Source organism: Polypterus senegalus, chromosome 9 (genome assembly GCF_016835505.1).
Source record: "Polypterus senegalus isolate Bchr_013 chromosome 9, ASM1683550v1, whole genome shotgun sequence".
In the NCBI taxonomy this organism is placed as follows: Eukaryota; Metazoa; Chordata; class Cladistia; order Polypteriformes; family Polypteridae; genus Polypterus; species Polypterus senegalus.
In genome coordinates this window covers 128,273,465-128,289,652 of record NC_053162.1, presented here as the reverse complement: position 1 = coordinate 128,289,652, position 16,188 = coordinate 128,273,465, and the positions used below count along the sequence as shown (strand labels likewise).

At 40.4% G+C, this 16,188-nt stretch overlaps 1 protein-coding gene across 2 annotated transcripts in view; it reads left to right on the top strand.

Annotated features, from left to right (window-relative positions):
* Window positions 1-7,329, top strand: part of LOC120534997 (asialoglycoprotein receptor 2-like) — a 53,866-nt gene extending 46,537 nt beyond the window's left edge. For both annotated transcript variants that reach the window (XM_039762505.1, XM_039762504.1), the window contains one exon: window positions 6,942-7,329. In XM_039762505.1, coding sequence (XP_039618439.1) covers window positions 6,942-7,071 — 130 coding nt within the window. In that variant the 3' untranslated portion in view covers window positions 7,072-7,329. The remainder of the gene's footprint in view (window positions 1-6,941) is intronic.
* Window positions 7,330-16,188: the final 8,859 nt, after the last annotated feature.

Below are 16,188 nucleotides of genomic sequence, written 5' to 3'. Positions count from 1 at the left end.
GCATTTTAAAGAGTTTAAATGCCAAACACACTCAATGGTCTCTCATCGTTCAGCTGCTTCAATTTCATAACTTTGAAATAGAGTGGAATTGAAAAATTTAGAAGCCTGATGCTTTATTCTTGTATTTCAAGAATGTAAAAATTTCATTTTTAGTTCAGATTTGATCCTTTTTGCTGAGAAATGTGTGAAGCTTTGGAAATTCAAGAACCAGATGATTTATTATACTCTGTTAAAGCTAATTACACAGCTTGACTAATAAAAACAAATAAACAATATGTAAAGTCATACAAAACCTGTAAGTTAGGTAAAACTACTTCTGGTTAGTTGTTTGAATTATTACAGCCTTACAAGTCTGTTTCTACAAGTGTATCTGTGTATTTTCCAATTAAAATTATAACAGTGATTCATCTCTCCCAATGATTTGGTTGCTATTGGTAATTTTTAATGACTTCTACCTTTTTGACTATAGTAGTCGTTGGAATCTCTCCTCTAAATATAATATCCCATTATATAAATCTATTATTTATTTTCCTGCTGCCTGTATTTATACTTAGGGAACACATACAAAACAGGATACAATTTACTGGCTGCTTTTGGCAAGTAAAACATATAATGTTGTACTGTATAAGAAGTTCACAGATAGATAGATGAATGACTAAAATGAAAGAAAATTTAAAAACAAAGAAAACTTCTGACTTGACTGTAACAGTCACTGTGAGGCATTATGCAGGCATATTGCTGTTGGTATAAGGGAGCCCAAGAAATGTTTCTCCACAAACTTTAAATGAATGGTTCTTTGACTGAAAGTAATCAGAGTATTAATGTGTCAGAAAGTGCATGTGCAGAGTTGTTCTTGATGGCACTCACTCACAGTCCTCTTTCACTACTATGCGGGTGGAGCTGTGGGGGATGGCTAGTATGGTATATAATAGAGAAATTTTTACTATTTTATTTTTGTTTGTTTGTTTTTAATGTTTTTTTTTTGTCAACTGTTCTGAGAAGATATGCAAGTTAGAATTTCATTATACTTTGTACACAAGATGATACTCAACTTAACAATAGGGAAGTTTGTTAGGTTTCTTTAAAAATGTAAACACTGAGTGCCACAGTGTCTGTAGGAGTTCAATAAAATACAGTATATTATAGAATTCTGATAAAAGATAGCAAAAGAAGTAAGTGCTGTTGATGTACTGTAATAGCCCTAACTACTATCTGTCATCTCTAGGCAAGATTTTCATGTCTTAGCTCCTGTTTTAGTTCATCTATTTAACCTCATCTCCCTACTCTCCTGTCACCTACTCCTACAGCCAAAGTCAGACATTTACATGCAGATATTTTTTTAAGTTCACTTTATATCCCCTCCAAAGATTTTATACTAATAAACTATTAATTTAGCATATAGTTTAAGATGTCTACTTTGTGCAGGGTAAAAGTATTTTTTTCCAACAATGTTCAAAGACAGAGTATTTTTTACTAGCCAACCCGCGGCGTAGCATACGCCGCATAATCAGGCCGCTTTTTAAATGATTTTTAAGCACAGAGGAAAAAATAAACATTCGAAAAATCCGTAATTTAATAAACCACCAAGAAAAGTAACATTGCAACAATGCACGGTACGAAGCAACATACAATTGTCCGTGAAAGAAAACCGGAGGTGCGCCTTCTCCTTCCAAAGCGAAGGACGGGGTTGAACGGCGCTCGTTCAGTACGCACTGCCCGCTTATGTGCCCGCCCCCAACTCCCTACCTGAGTCGCTTTTGTCTGTGTACAGTCCACACGCACCTGTGAATCACGTTGACTGTTAATTTTCCAAACACCGCCTCTTTTCATTGTTCTTTGCGGTTCTGGGTGCTTTTTTATATATAATCCACCAAGTCACCCGACCGGGGGGTGGGGGGTTTCAAAGGGCAGGAACGTAATCAGTGCGAGCGTATGACCCGCACGTACTGGGAATTTCTCGTTCGTGGGGAACAATTGCAAGCCACGGTCTGCATCACGAATGGGGTTCAACGGCTTACCCACGCCGGGTAGACACACGTTGATCCATTCAGTGTAGCGCGCGTGCAGTACCGGACATACAAGTGCATCACAGACCTGTTAATGCTCAATCTCACGTGGCTGAAAGCCACTTGTCCCTCTAAGAATTTGGATGCCGATCGCTGTTGGGTCGTGTAACTATTTAGCAGGTGGGAGTCTCGTTCGTTTTCGGAAATAAGCATCCAAATCGCTCCACTAAGTAAGAACTGCCATGCACCACCACCCACAGAATCGAGAAAGAGCTGTCAATCCTCTCCTTGTCCGGGCCGGGTGAGGTTTCCTGTGTTGAGTCAAATGAAGCGAAAGGCTCCACATCTGGTGGTGCCCTTCCGTCAATTCCTTTAAGTTTCAGCTTTGTAACCATACTCCCCACCCTGAACCCAAAGACTTTGGTTACCCGGTTGGCTGCCCGGTGGGTCATGGGAATGACGCCGCCGGATCGCCTGTTGCGGGGCCTGCATTGGTGAATCAGGTGAGACGGTAATGAAACAGAGGCACAGGGCTTATTGGTTTTTAAAGACTGCTTTCTTCATTGGGTTTTAACCAATGCACGGAACGAACCAACACACAATCGTCTGCGGCGACAGCGCGGAGGGTGGAACGGGAGGAGAGGAGGACGACGACGACATCCACTCCGCTCCCTCCGTCATGCTAGTCTGCTGATTTCTCGTTCAGTATACACCTCCTGCTCAAGTGCCCACCTCCAACTCGTCACTCGAGACGTTGTCGTCTTTGTACAGTGCAGATGCACCTGTGAGGCTAGGGTTGCCACCCGTCATTTAAAATACGGAATCGTTCCGTATTTGAGAATGAAATTGCGCGTTCCGTGGTCTTGGCCCCTAAGGGATGTGGCCCCCGCTGCAGTATGCGTCCCTTATTTGTTTGTATTAAAAGTGGTAACCCTACCTGTAACTCACGAAGACTTTTCATTGCTCTGTGCGGTTTTGACTGCTTTTCTATATATAATCCACCAAGACACCCGACCACGGGGGGTGTGTGTACAAAGTGCAGGAGCATCTAAGAAGACGCATGTTTGTCGCGGATGCGAATTGCTGTATGTAGCGTGTAAAACAGTTTGCTATGAGCAACAGTTTCGTCAATGACATTTCTCCAAAAAAACCCGACTGACAGAAACAAACAGTTACCTGAAGCAGGAATTTCTATAACATTGAAAGAAGTGTTGTTTCCATGAAATACATTTGAAGCGGTAGCCATGGAGGGCAAAAGAATAGTCAACGTGTCTCACAGCTGGGTTTGGACCGCAGCACAGACCAAAGCGAGTGAGTATGTGTTTGATGAGCTGTTTGATTTGGTGGGCAGTGGTCTGAGGTGCGTTCCTGAGCACGTGGGAGGAGGGGTAGACTTTGTGGGCGGGGCTTCGTTGTTCCTTTCGCATGGTTTTTCATGGTGGACGCGGTTGGTGTCGAAACCGAAAAGAATAATGAAAAGTCAATGTGGCTTAGACGTGCATGTGGACACCTTGCACAGACGAAAGGGGCTAACTGGGTGGTCGGTGAGTTTTTGCGTCAGGGCACATGGGTAGGCAATGTGAATGCGTAGAGAGCGAGGGTAGACGCGGGCCGGTGAAAAAGGAGTGTTGGTGGGCAGGACAACGTATTCCGTGTTCCTGCAGAAGACGCATGTTTGTCGCGGATGCGAATTGCTGTATGTAGTGTGTAAAACAGTTTGCTATGGTGCAAGCGGTCATATGTTGTAACCGAAAACTCGTAGACTGCTTACTTCATTGTGTTTTAACCTCAGTTGTAAAGGAATGTTTTAAGGATCCCATGGGATACCCCTCGCAAACCGTTTCACACGCTGCATATGGCGATTCACCTCCGCGAGAAACATGCCTCTATGAACAGTCAACGTAGCTCGGAGGTGCATGACATGAACATGGCATTAACCTGACCTGCACCGCATGTGGCCTCCACGACAGACGAATATAAGGCCTTGTTCACACGGGCGTTAAAATCGAGCGTTTTTGCGTTCGTGGCGTCCGGTGAGCGCGGATCAAGCGCCGAGTGTTTTCTACACGTAGGAGTCAATGAGAGTGTTCACACGGGCTTTGGTGACGTGCGTTTGTCCGGCAGCGCGTTTATACGGCATCAAAAAAACGTTGCATGCAGCTTTTTCTTGGCGTTCAAAACCCAACGAACGCAAGGAAACCACTTCTAGTTCGTTTTCTGCGCGTTTATTTTACGCTTCGGAGGACCGGATATATATAAGTTTACATGTTGTATATGAAAAAATATTAATATTTTTATGTTTTCATATACAACATATATATATTCATATTGCTTATTTTATTTTATTGTCTCATGTAATTTGTAAACCATGAACCTATTAATTTATGTTCTAATATAATATTTGATAACGATTATGTAGGGGGGGCAATCCATGGCGGGGGAATCATTTCAGTGCATAACACCGGTTTAAGCGCACTCGACTACTGTTTCCTTACCTCAAAGTGACAAGTAGTCTCTCTTCGGGGCTAACACCAAGTCGCATATTGGTTGATCGGCGTGCAATGTGGCATTGCACCAGCTGCAGCAGACAATCAAAAGTGGAAACCGACATCCGACAGTAATTAAAAAACTTGCGCAGAAATTTTTGCATTTCTTCATAAAGCACAAAAAAACTTCCTTTAACCCAGGGTTTCTCAAATAGTGGGGCGCGCCCCCGTGGCTCCGTCAAGGGGTGCGTTTGACCTCGGGAACATGCTTTTTATTTTTCTTTTAAATTTTTTTTGAATTTAGAATGCACTTTAAATCTTTTCTGTTACATTTAATAAAGCTATTCTTTGTTGTAAATTGGTCCATATTTCTTTCTTTTTTTATTGTCTTATACATTAATAAGGATACAGTGTTATGCAGAGGTGTACTTATAACAATTTTATAGACAAATGATACTATTTATAGTCGCGCGGGGGGGCGCAAGATGTTTTCTTCTTCCTAGGGGGGGCATGACAGAAAATAATTGAGAAGCACTGCTTTAACCCGACATTGTGCAGTCAGAGGATGAACCCAGTAGCGGCGATTTTTCTCTCCCTACGTCCAGTATTACGAGTATTTTTAAAACAAGAAGATTAATATCTAACATAGCAAAATGGTCCATATTGAAAGGAGGCACCTCAAATAAAACGACAAGGGCTTTCATATCCAGTTCCCGACACTGCCTCCACAGGTTAACACACAAACTACAATTTGGGCTGCAGGCTGGCGTTAGACAGAGACAAACGAACGCCGGTGTAGAAGTCAATCGATCGCCACCACAAAATGCAACATAAACGTCTAGGATGTTTAGAGCAAGTTCGTTTATCCAAAAACTTAACGCCCGTGTGAACAAGGCCTAAATGACGCCACTTTTTCTGTGACCTCGCGTCCGACTTGGTTGGCGTGGCCCTGCAAGTTGTCATCATATCCAATGGTCTTGGAGTTGGTGGGCGTGGCTCCTTCCTGCGTGCGCCATAGGTGTCTCACTTGCCGGCGGCTTAGTGAATCCACGCCCCTTCCGGCGTGCTTTTCATGGTTGTCTTGCCTTAGTGAATTATATATATATAGATTGACTATATCACAATTCCTGTAGGTCACAAGTTTACATACACTTTGTTAACTGTGTCTTTAAACAGCTTGTAGGCAAATAGACAATTAGCTTCTGATAGCTAATTAGCCTAGTTGTAGTGAAAATGTGGATGTACTGTATGTTATGGTCTACCATCAAACTCACTGCGTGTTTGCTTGACATAATGGGAAAATCAAAATAAAGCAACCAACACCTCAGAAAACCAATTGTGGAGCTCCACAAATCTGTTTTGTCCTAGGGAACAATTTTCAAATGCCTGAAGGTTCACATTAATCTGTACAAACAATAATATGCACATATAAACACCATGAGACCACACAGCCATCATACCACTCAGGAAGGAGGCTCATTCTGTCTCCTAGAGAAGAATGTACTTTGGTACAAAGAGTGCAAATCGACCAAAGAATAACAATAAAGGCCCTTGTAAAGATGCTTAAGGAAACAGATAGACAAGTATATCGACAGTAAAACAAGTCCTTTATCGACATAACCTGAAAGGCTGTTCAACAAGGAAAAAGTCACTGCTCCAAAGCCAGACTGCAGTTTTCAATGGCACATGGGGACTAAGATTTTACCTTCTGTCGTTTGGTCTGATGAATCCAAGATTGAATTGTTTGGCCATCATTATGTTTGGAGGAAAAAAGGTAAAGAACATCATTGCAACTGCCAAGCATGGGGGTGGGAGCATCATATTGTAGTGTGGTTTGCTGCATGATGAACTGGTGCACTTCACAAAACAGATGGCATCATGATAAAGAAAAATTATGTAGATATACTGGATCAGCATCTCAAGAGCTAAGCTCAGAAGTTGAAGGTCAGTCGCAAATGGGTCTTCTAAATGGACAATGACCCCAAGCATACCTGCAAATCTGTGGCAAAATGGCTTAAGGGCATCAAGGTCATGTTATTGGAGTGGTCATTACAGAGCCCTTACCTCAATTTGATTGAAAATTTGTGTGCAGAACTGATAAAGCATTCACAGGGAAGGAGTCCTATGAACCTGTTCCAGTTATACCAATTCTGTCTGCAGAATTCCAGCAATTTATAGTAAGAAGCTTAAGGAAGGAAAACCAAAAGATCTGGCTCAAGTTAAACAATTTAAAGGCAAAGAATCCAAGCCAATCAATCACTTATATAGTAAAGGTTTTTATGAAAATGCAATATGAGACTTGGGCAAAACTGCAGAGGAACTTGCATTTGTGTGTTTTCCTTTAAGTATATATACAGTATAATGCTAAATGTAAATATTTGTGATGTGATACATATTATGCCTTGTTTCCATTTGCATAATTTATTTTTCTTTTTATCTTCATTTTCAGATCTAGAGATGGTATTCAGCAAATGAAGCCTGGATATGACTGTGTTAGTATGCTGAAAGGTGGTATGTTACTTGCAGCACCTTGCAAAACTCCTAATCTCTGGATATGTGAAAGGAAAAGTACTGTGTGATATATTCTTGAGATGTATGAAAAATATATATTTTTTTCTTTTATTTTTATTTAATTAATGCAGTCTCTGCAATTTGTTTCAAATATTTTGTCTCCATTACACGTTAAACAAACCATTGAGGTCATGTGTAAAATGTAATATCTCTTTAAATTCACTCAAAAAATAAAGATAGAAACAAACGTAAGCAAAAAAGTAACCTTAAAAAATGATTTTACAAAATGTATGTTGTATTGCAAATACATGACTTTATATACTTAATCATCTCTTTGTCTGGTCAGTATTATTAAAAGTCAAGCATAATTAAATAATTTAATGATTTAATGATTAAATAATAATGACATTGTGGTCAGCAACACCGGAGCTCTGCAGGGAACTGTACTTTCTCCGGTCCTGTTCAGCCTATATACATCAGACTTTCAATACGATTCGGAGTCCTGCCACGTGCAAAAGTTCGCTGACAACACTGCTATTGTGGGCTGCATCAGGATTGGGCAGGAGGAGGAGTATAGGAAGCTAATCAAAGACTTTGTTAAATGGTGTGACTCAAACCACTTACACCTGAGCACCAGAAGACCAAGGAACTGGTAGTGGATTTTAGGAGGCCCAGGCCCCTCATGGACCCCGTGATCATCAGAGGAGACTGTGTGCAGAGGGTAAAGACCTATAAATACTTGGGACTGCAGCTGGATGAGTGCCCTCTTCTACACGGTGGTGTGCTGGGGAGGCAGCATAAAGAAGAAGGATGTCTCACGCCTGGACAAACTTGTTAGGAAGGCAGGTTTTATTCTAGGAATGAAGCTGGACATTTAAAATCTGTAGCAGAGCGACGGGCGCTAAGCAAACTCCTGTCAATCATGGAGAATTCACTGCATCCAATGAACAGTGTCATCTCCAGACAGAGGAGCAGCTGCAGCGACAGACTGCTGTCACTGTCCTGCTCCACTGACAGACAGAGGAGATCATTCCTCCCCCACACTATGCGACTCTTCAATTCCACCCGGGGGAGTAAATGCTAACATTATTCAAAGTTATTGTCTGCTTTTACATGCATTTTTATTACTCTTTAATATTATTTTTTGTATCAGTATGCTGCTGCTGGATTATGTGAATTTCCCCTTGGGATTAATAAAGTATCTATCTATTTATCTTGAGGGTCATCTGGTCTTACCAGCTGTTTACCCCCACTATAGGAGCAGAAATATCGGACAGATTATCAGCACTTCCAAGCATTTTGAATTTACTATACTTATTTATTACATCTTAACTTCTGAGGCACTATTTCCATTAAATGTTCAAGTCTTTTAGAGGACATCTTGTTGTTTTACAGTCCTGTTTGTCTGTATTAGGCAGTTGACTTCTTTTCTTATTTTTGCATTGTGTTGATTATTTTTCTGTTTTTGTTACTTTAGCATTAGGTTGGTGCACACAGCTTAAGAGACATGTCCCTATTCCTGGCTGTCTGCGTGGTGTCTGCACATTACTGATTTATTTGTGTTTTTTTTTTTCCCATTTCTCCATTCTTATTCAACATGCCACAAACATAAGCATTAGAAAAATTGTTGACTTTAAATTGTGTATGCATAAGAGAGTGTGAGTGTGTGTGTGTGTGAGCAGACACTATAAGGGACTCACATCCCATGATCGGCTGGTTCCTACGTTATGTGTGATGATTTTGGGATAAGCTTCACCTTTATGGATACATAAGATAATATAAGATGCTTTTATTGTCATTGTAATGCCTGCAATTAAAACGTGTGTGGCAACAGACTTCTTACAGAATTAAAAAATGCACAATACAAAATTTAAAAAATACACAAAACACTGTATCACATTATAAAGGGTTATAATATACTAAATACAAAATACAACTTATAACCTATAGATACATACTTATATCTTATAGCTAAATAAATAAATAATAACAATCTATAGTCTTATTCCACTATAATTACTTTAAAATGTTCTTCAACAGCTTTGGGAACCAGGATGATGATGTACCATACAGTATAAGGCAGTTTCAGAGCTTTTTACTGTTTTGAGAGAGTAAACTGGGAGTTAGAGGGGCTACAACTTTTGGAAAGAAGCTGTTCTGCAATCTAAATCACAAACTTACCAGTGCCATTTGCAGATGATAAAAGCCAAACATGCTGTGTACAGGGCATGTTGTGTCTCAACTGATGTTACTGTCCTTCTTCTGTTAGTAGCAAGCATAGACATCATCCACACTGCAAAGAGCATTTTGGCCATCACACTGTTGCACAACAACAAAATATACTTACCCTAGCACTATGGTAAAAATGTATTAACTGCTGCAGTGGTAAATGTGCTTTTTTAAGCTTCTCAGAAAATATAGCTTTTGTTTGGCTTATGTCACGATGGTGCAAATATTCAAGGACCATAATAATAATAATAATAATACTGTAATTCTTTGCATTTATATAGTGCTTTTCTCACTACAGGACCATGTCAGATCTTCTGTAATGTAGAATGTGGAATCTAAAACCAAGTTGATCCACTCATCCAAGTTTTAAGCCTCCTCCCAATATGTTTTTTTACTATTGTTCAATATTAGAACTTAATCATAGTGTTGAAGGAATGAATTAAAAGACAGTCTCATGTAAAAAGGGTGAATAGAAGAAGACTGAGAATGCAGTCCTGTGGCATTCCAGTATTTAGAATTAGGTTTGGGGAATTGTAACTTCCAACTTTGTTAAAATGTCCATAATCCAAGTACACAGCAAAGTTCTCAGGCCAAATTACTAAGTTATTATTCATTTTATGGGAATCATAGTATTAAAAGCAGAGCTGAAATCAAAAACAGCACCCTCACATACATATTCTAAACATTTAGATGTGTCAGTACTTTATGAAATGCAATTGAAACTACATTAACTGTGGATCTGTTTGTCTGTTGTACTAGCTGGCACTGATCAAGACTAGAGGGGATGATGGCTTTACTGTTTGACAATATTAATTTCTCAAAGCCCTTCATGCCACTGAAGCCACTAAATGATAATCATTCAGGCATTTCATTGGTAATGTTTTAGATACATGAATGATGGTAGTAGGCATAAGACAAGTGGGAAGAACCACTTGCTGTAATAAGAGATCAAATATTCCAGTAAAAACTGCTAACTGATCTGCACACAATTTCAGTGCATATCCTGAAACCACATCTTGAATATGGATATCCAGATTTAGAAAATTAATGGACAATGGATAAATTAATGCTATATACAATACAGCACTTTATAGCAAAATGGAGAGGAGGTTTTGAAAAACTACTTCACTGCCTATTTAACTTCTTAAGCCTCCTATTTAATGGCACTATAATCATATCTATGATCCAATGTTTGCTGGTGATGCCATCTGGGACAACATTGCTATCTGTCATATCTTAAAAGTGTTAGTCTAGAGGACAAGGGTTCCTGTAAATACCCCACACTGTAAACACAAACCCTGAAAATACACTAAATTCAAAATCACACACACCAATCTTTTGTCCCTAGGTCCCTTTTAAGTCTCAAAGCAGTTCAATACACTCACTCAGTCAGTCAGTCATCATCCAACCCACTATATCCTAACACATGGTCATGGGGGTCTGCTGCAGCCAATCCCAGCTAACACAGGGTGCTAGGCTGGAACAAATTCTGGTCAGGGCACCAGCCCACCGCAGTAAATGCACTCAAGACAATTAAATATAATCCCTTAGTAATACCCTACAAAGATTAGGAAAGTTTGCATTGTTCTGTTGCTTTTGGGCTGAGTTGATAACCAGTGTGTTTCCGCTTTTGAAATTCAAGGTTTGATTCTCTGACCATCTATACTAGATCATTTTATTGTTTCACTCTGAATTTTCATGTTCTTGTGGTAATGTGTAAATCAATTTATGAAGGAATGCTTGAATAGGGCAAAAATTTAAGGATGTCATTTGGATATGTCACTTTATATTTGATATGGGGCTTTAGCAGTCTCTACACCAGATATTAAAAAGTCATTGGTGTTTCACAAGAGACCAAAGAAGGTTTATGGTATTGCTAATGTCTACTAGCAGCCCTTAAAGAAGTTTATCCCTTGGTGTGATGTTTAGGGTGATCTTGCTTGATCTGTGCAGCCACTACATTTTAGGTTATGAGAGCAAAAATTCTATTTTAGAAATTGGTCTCTTTGTTGGTACACAAGATTGACCCAGCTATGAGATTCATTCTCCTCTTTCTTAATTTCAGGAGGTATCCTATGATAATGTCTGGTTTCTTATTGAGCTTACTTTCCCAGATCTCTCGCACAATCACACTCTTCGTGGTTGCCGTCTATATAATGACTGAAAGAAAGAATGCACAGGTCATATCTGCAATGTTAAGATGTGGAGTGTGGTAGATAGGGGGCACTCTCGCTCCCTTGAACCCCTGTCCACGACTCCAGACACCAGGTAAAAGTCCAATAAGTGACTTTATTAAATTGCCACAGTGCACAAAACACCCTCTCCTCCACTATACTCATAAATCACAATAATAACTACAATAAACAATCCTCCAGCTCCCAGACGCGTTGCCACCCTTCCACCCAGCTCAGCTCACCGTCTGGGAGTTCCCATAGTCCTTTTATATCTCCTGACCCGGAAGTGTTCTCCATCCCCAGTCCATGTGACTCTCAATCACTTCCGGGCCAGGTACAAGTTCTTTTCTTCACCCCGGAAGCCCGTCGCTCTTCTTATGACGAACTTCCGGGTCATATGGCATAAGTAAGTCTTTGGTCCTCCCTGCAGCTCCCTCTTGTGACCCCTGTGGTATCCAGCAGGGTCTTGTATAAAAACTACATAGTCCATGACTCCCTGCTGGTCTTCGGGGCACCTCCATACTGCAGGGAGGGCTCCATCTGGCGGCCTGGTGGTATTGGCCGGGATGACAAGCCGGCCACATCTCACAGGAGTCTTCTACAAAAGCAAAAGCTGATGCTCAAGTAGGCCAGGATCTTCACTGATTTGTTGAACAGTGTCTCATCTTAGTCCAGTTAGGTCTCAAATACTACCTACTGCTTTCAGCCACAGCAGGCACACAAATAGGGAGCTGAACAAACAACAATACATATCACAAAAATATAACAAAAGAGGAGGGGTGAACTTAAACCTTCAGCTTGAATTAAAAGAGCAAGCAAAAAATCATTTATTATTTCTCATAAAACTAGATATTATAAATAAAAAGCTCACAAGAGGAAAAAGAGGTACAAAAAAGGCAAATGAGTCATGTCATTCTCCAACCCGCTATATCCTAACACAGGATTGTGGGGGTCTGCTGGAGCCAATCCCAGCCAACACAGGGTGCAAGGCAGGTACAAGGCACACACACACACACACACAAGCACACACTAGGGACAATTTAGGATCGCCAGTACACCTAACCTGCATGTCTTTGGACTGTGGGAGGAAACCGGAGCACCCGGAGGAAACCCACGCAGACATGGGGAGAACATGTGTGGACGAAAACTCAGACCCGACAGCAGGTGTGGTTATAAAGCAGCTTTATTTATCAGAGTCACGGTGAGAAGAGTTTCAGAAAAACAGACAATCAAATATACATGACAGCGTCAGGGCTCTTCTGAACCTCGTCTGTTGGTTGGGGTCCAGTTTTATACCCCTAGAATGCGTGATTTAATATCATTATAAAATGTAACAGTCAACACATTTATTATACACAAACCATGAGCCCCTTTAACGTCCCTTGTAAAACTTGATTTCTTGACTCCTTTTGTTATGGCGTTCAGATGTAAGCTAAGAGAAAACGTGATAAGGCAGACTCATGTGTGGAATGCTTAGACCTTGAGTCCTTTGCACAAATATTTTTCTGTTTGCTAAAACAAAGCATGCTATTACATGGTTTTGTAAAGCTTACTTCTCAGACATGAATTAGTACAAGGGAACGAAGAGAACATTTGTTTTCCACACATGCAAAATCCACTCAGAGAGGACCCAGGAAGCAAACCCTTACTTCCTTACTGCAAGGCAGCAGCTCTAACACTGCACCACCATGCTGCCCAGCAAATGAGTCCCAAAACATAATTCAAAAACCAGAATCCATAAAACAGAGCACAATAAATAAGAAATCCAGAAAATCTAACACAGCAAACACAATACTCTTTTAACTCAACTATAAACGAATTATCTCCTGCTCCTGAGCCATCTGTGCTAGCATATATAGCTAGAGTGAGGTCTCAGGAACATTAATGCCAAGGAGGCCCCACCTCCTGGGGCTCCACAACTGCATTTACACTCAGCATTTTAAAAACACTGCTCATTGAAATTATCACAAGCATTCATTATCCCTGAAACACTGTCCATGAGGGATAAGCATTGCCTGCTAGAATCATCAAGGAGACTGAAGCACATGTATGCATGCAGGATTCCTGTCCATATCTTTAAACTATGTCCACATTTTGGGACTTACATCAAATCTTGTGTTAAAACTCCACAAATATTGTCTTGAGAAAGTATTCATTCCCCTCTGTGTTTGAAGCCTTGTGGTAGAAGCATAATTTTGTGGAGATGTTTTTCAAACACTAGTATGGCTAATTGCTTGCATACTAAAGTGACTTTAGCTGCAAGTGGAAGTTCCATTTTACTTTACTTTACGTTGCCAAGCAGAGTTGTGTTGCAGTGCAGCAGCCTATTAGCCAGCGTAATCGCTGTGAAGAAGCTGTCTGATGTTACGGTTCTGCCTTTGTCCACAAATGGCTTCATAAGCTTTATGACCATAGACTCGGGAAGTCTTTGCCCGGGGTTGTAACTCAAAGCACAGCTCTCAACAAAACATTGGCAGATGTCTAAAATCGCAGCAAACCTGCTGTTTTTCGGATGTTCTGCACGAATGACAAAAATGCTGCATGATTGCCTGATTGTTGTCATGGGAAGGAATCAACCACAGCACCAACTGCAATCATTGCTGCTCTTGTGAATAGAATGGAGTTAAACATCATCAACCTAGAGAGGAAGAGGCAAGTTTGTTGTACCACGTGAACATCACTGACAGAATCAAACTGAATTATAAAAAAAGCACACTAACTTTTACAAGTAGCCAAAATTTACACCGGGTGTTACAGACTCAAATCAAATGTATGTTTTTATTATATTTATAATAATAGCAACTTACTACTCAAAACGAAGAGCACCCAGACTCGAACCTAGAATGTTTTGGTTATAAGACAGCAATTCTTACCTCTGCCACCATCCAAGAGTACATGTCAAGTTTCCATCTATTGACATTTGAGCTTGTGTTTTTAACTCATTGACAGCCACATGTAAATCAAATGATTTTTTCCTTTGGTTATATTCTAATATAAAAGTGCTCATGTTTATTTGATATTTGGACTAAAGTCTTCACACATTATACACTTCCTGTCATTATTAGTATAAAATGGAAAAAGTTTCTGCTTTAGGTATGCGTTCAGCATTTCTTGCCTCACATTTCCTATACAACATTTCGTTTACCCATGTCAACTCCAGGCATCTCACACACAGATAAAGAGCCTTGAGCTGGGAGAACTTTTTGCCTGAGTTGAGCTGCGGCGGTGGGGGGATGGGATAGTAGGCTGCTTGCTGCTTGTGCTGATCACCACATTTGCAAAACAAAAGATGCTGATGGAGAGGTGTGAAGGAATTTTAGGTGGCCTGGGATTATGAATTATTTTGTAGGCTTCCGGGATTCTAGTGTCAATATGCCCCGGGGTTGTCATCCGTATAATAATTCAAAGGGTGAGAAACCCGCAGAGGCTTGTGGGACTTCCCGATAGGCAAAAATAACGCTCCTCCAGTTTCTCCCATCCTTGCTGACCACCTGCAAAGCATTTGCTTGAGAGTTTAATGAAACCTCTCCACTGGATTAGCGGTTTGAGGATGATATACTGCGGTCTTTAAATGTTTTATCCTAAGTAACTTAGCCGTTTCCTTGAATGTCTCCGAGGTAAAAGGTGTCTCGCGCAAAGACTCCTATAAATTCCCGAGCAATGGCTTTAGACGTGGCTGTGCACAAAGGAAGAGCTTTGGGATATCGGGTAGCATAATCAACAAGATATATTTGCATCATAGCTGAGGGTTCCAGGGGTTCCTACTGTTGACCCCAATTCTTTCAAATGGGACATCAATAAGGGGTATGGGAACTAGAGAAGCTCAGTCCCTCCTAGGAATTTGACGCAATTGACACTCCGTCAGGACATGCAAAAGTGACAACAACAACAACAACATTTATTTATATAGCACATTTTCATACAAAAAGAAGCTCAAAGTGCTTTACATAATGAAGAATAGAAAAATAAAAGACACAGTAAGAAAATAAAATAAGTCAACATTAATTAACATAGAATAAGTGTAAGGTCCAATGGCCGGGGTGGACAGAAAAAAAAACAAAAAACTCCAGACGGCTGGAGAAAAAAAAATAAAATCTGTAGGGATTCCAGACCCCTCTGGGCATTCTACCTAACATAAATGAAACAGTCCTCTTTGGATTTAGGGCTCTCATGGAAGGACTTGATGATGATGGTCACGTAGACTTCTGGCTTTTAGTCCATCAATGTTGGAACATCATGATGCTTTGAGTAGGTGGTGGTGGCGCAGGCTGGAAACCGGAAAAAGAAAAAGAAGAGAGAGTAGGGGTCAGTATGGATTTTAGAGCCACCATGAATAGTTATTATGATGAATTGAACATACAGAGTATCAGGATTAAGTTAAAGTGAAGTTATGAAAAGGCCATGTTAAAGTAATGTGTTTTCGGCAGTGTTTTAAAGTGCTCCACTGTATTAGCCTGGCAAATTCCTATTGGCAGGCTATTCCAGATTTTAGGTGCATAGCAGCAGAAGGCCGCCTCACCACTTGTTTTAAGTTTTGTTCTTGGAATTCTAAGGAGATACTCGATCTGAGGTTACGATTTGGAATATAAGGTGTCAGACATTCCGATATATAAGATGGGCGAGATTATTTAAGGCTTTATAAACCATAAGCAGAATTTTAAAGTCAATCCTGAATGACACAGGTAGCAAGTGTAGTGACATCAAAACTGGAGAAATGTGCTCGGATTTTCTTTTCCTAGTTAGGATTCTAGCAGCTGCATTCTGCACTAGTTGCAAACTATT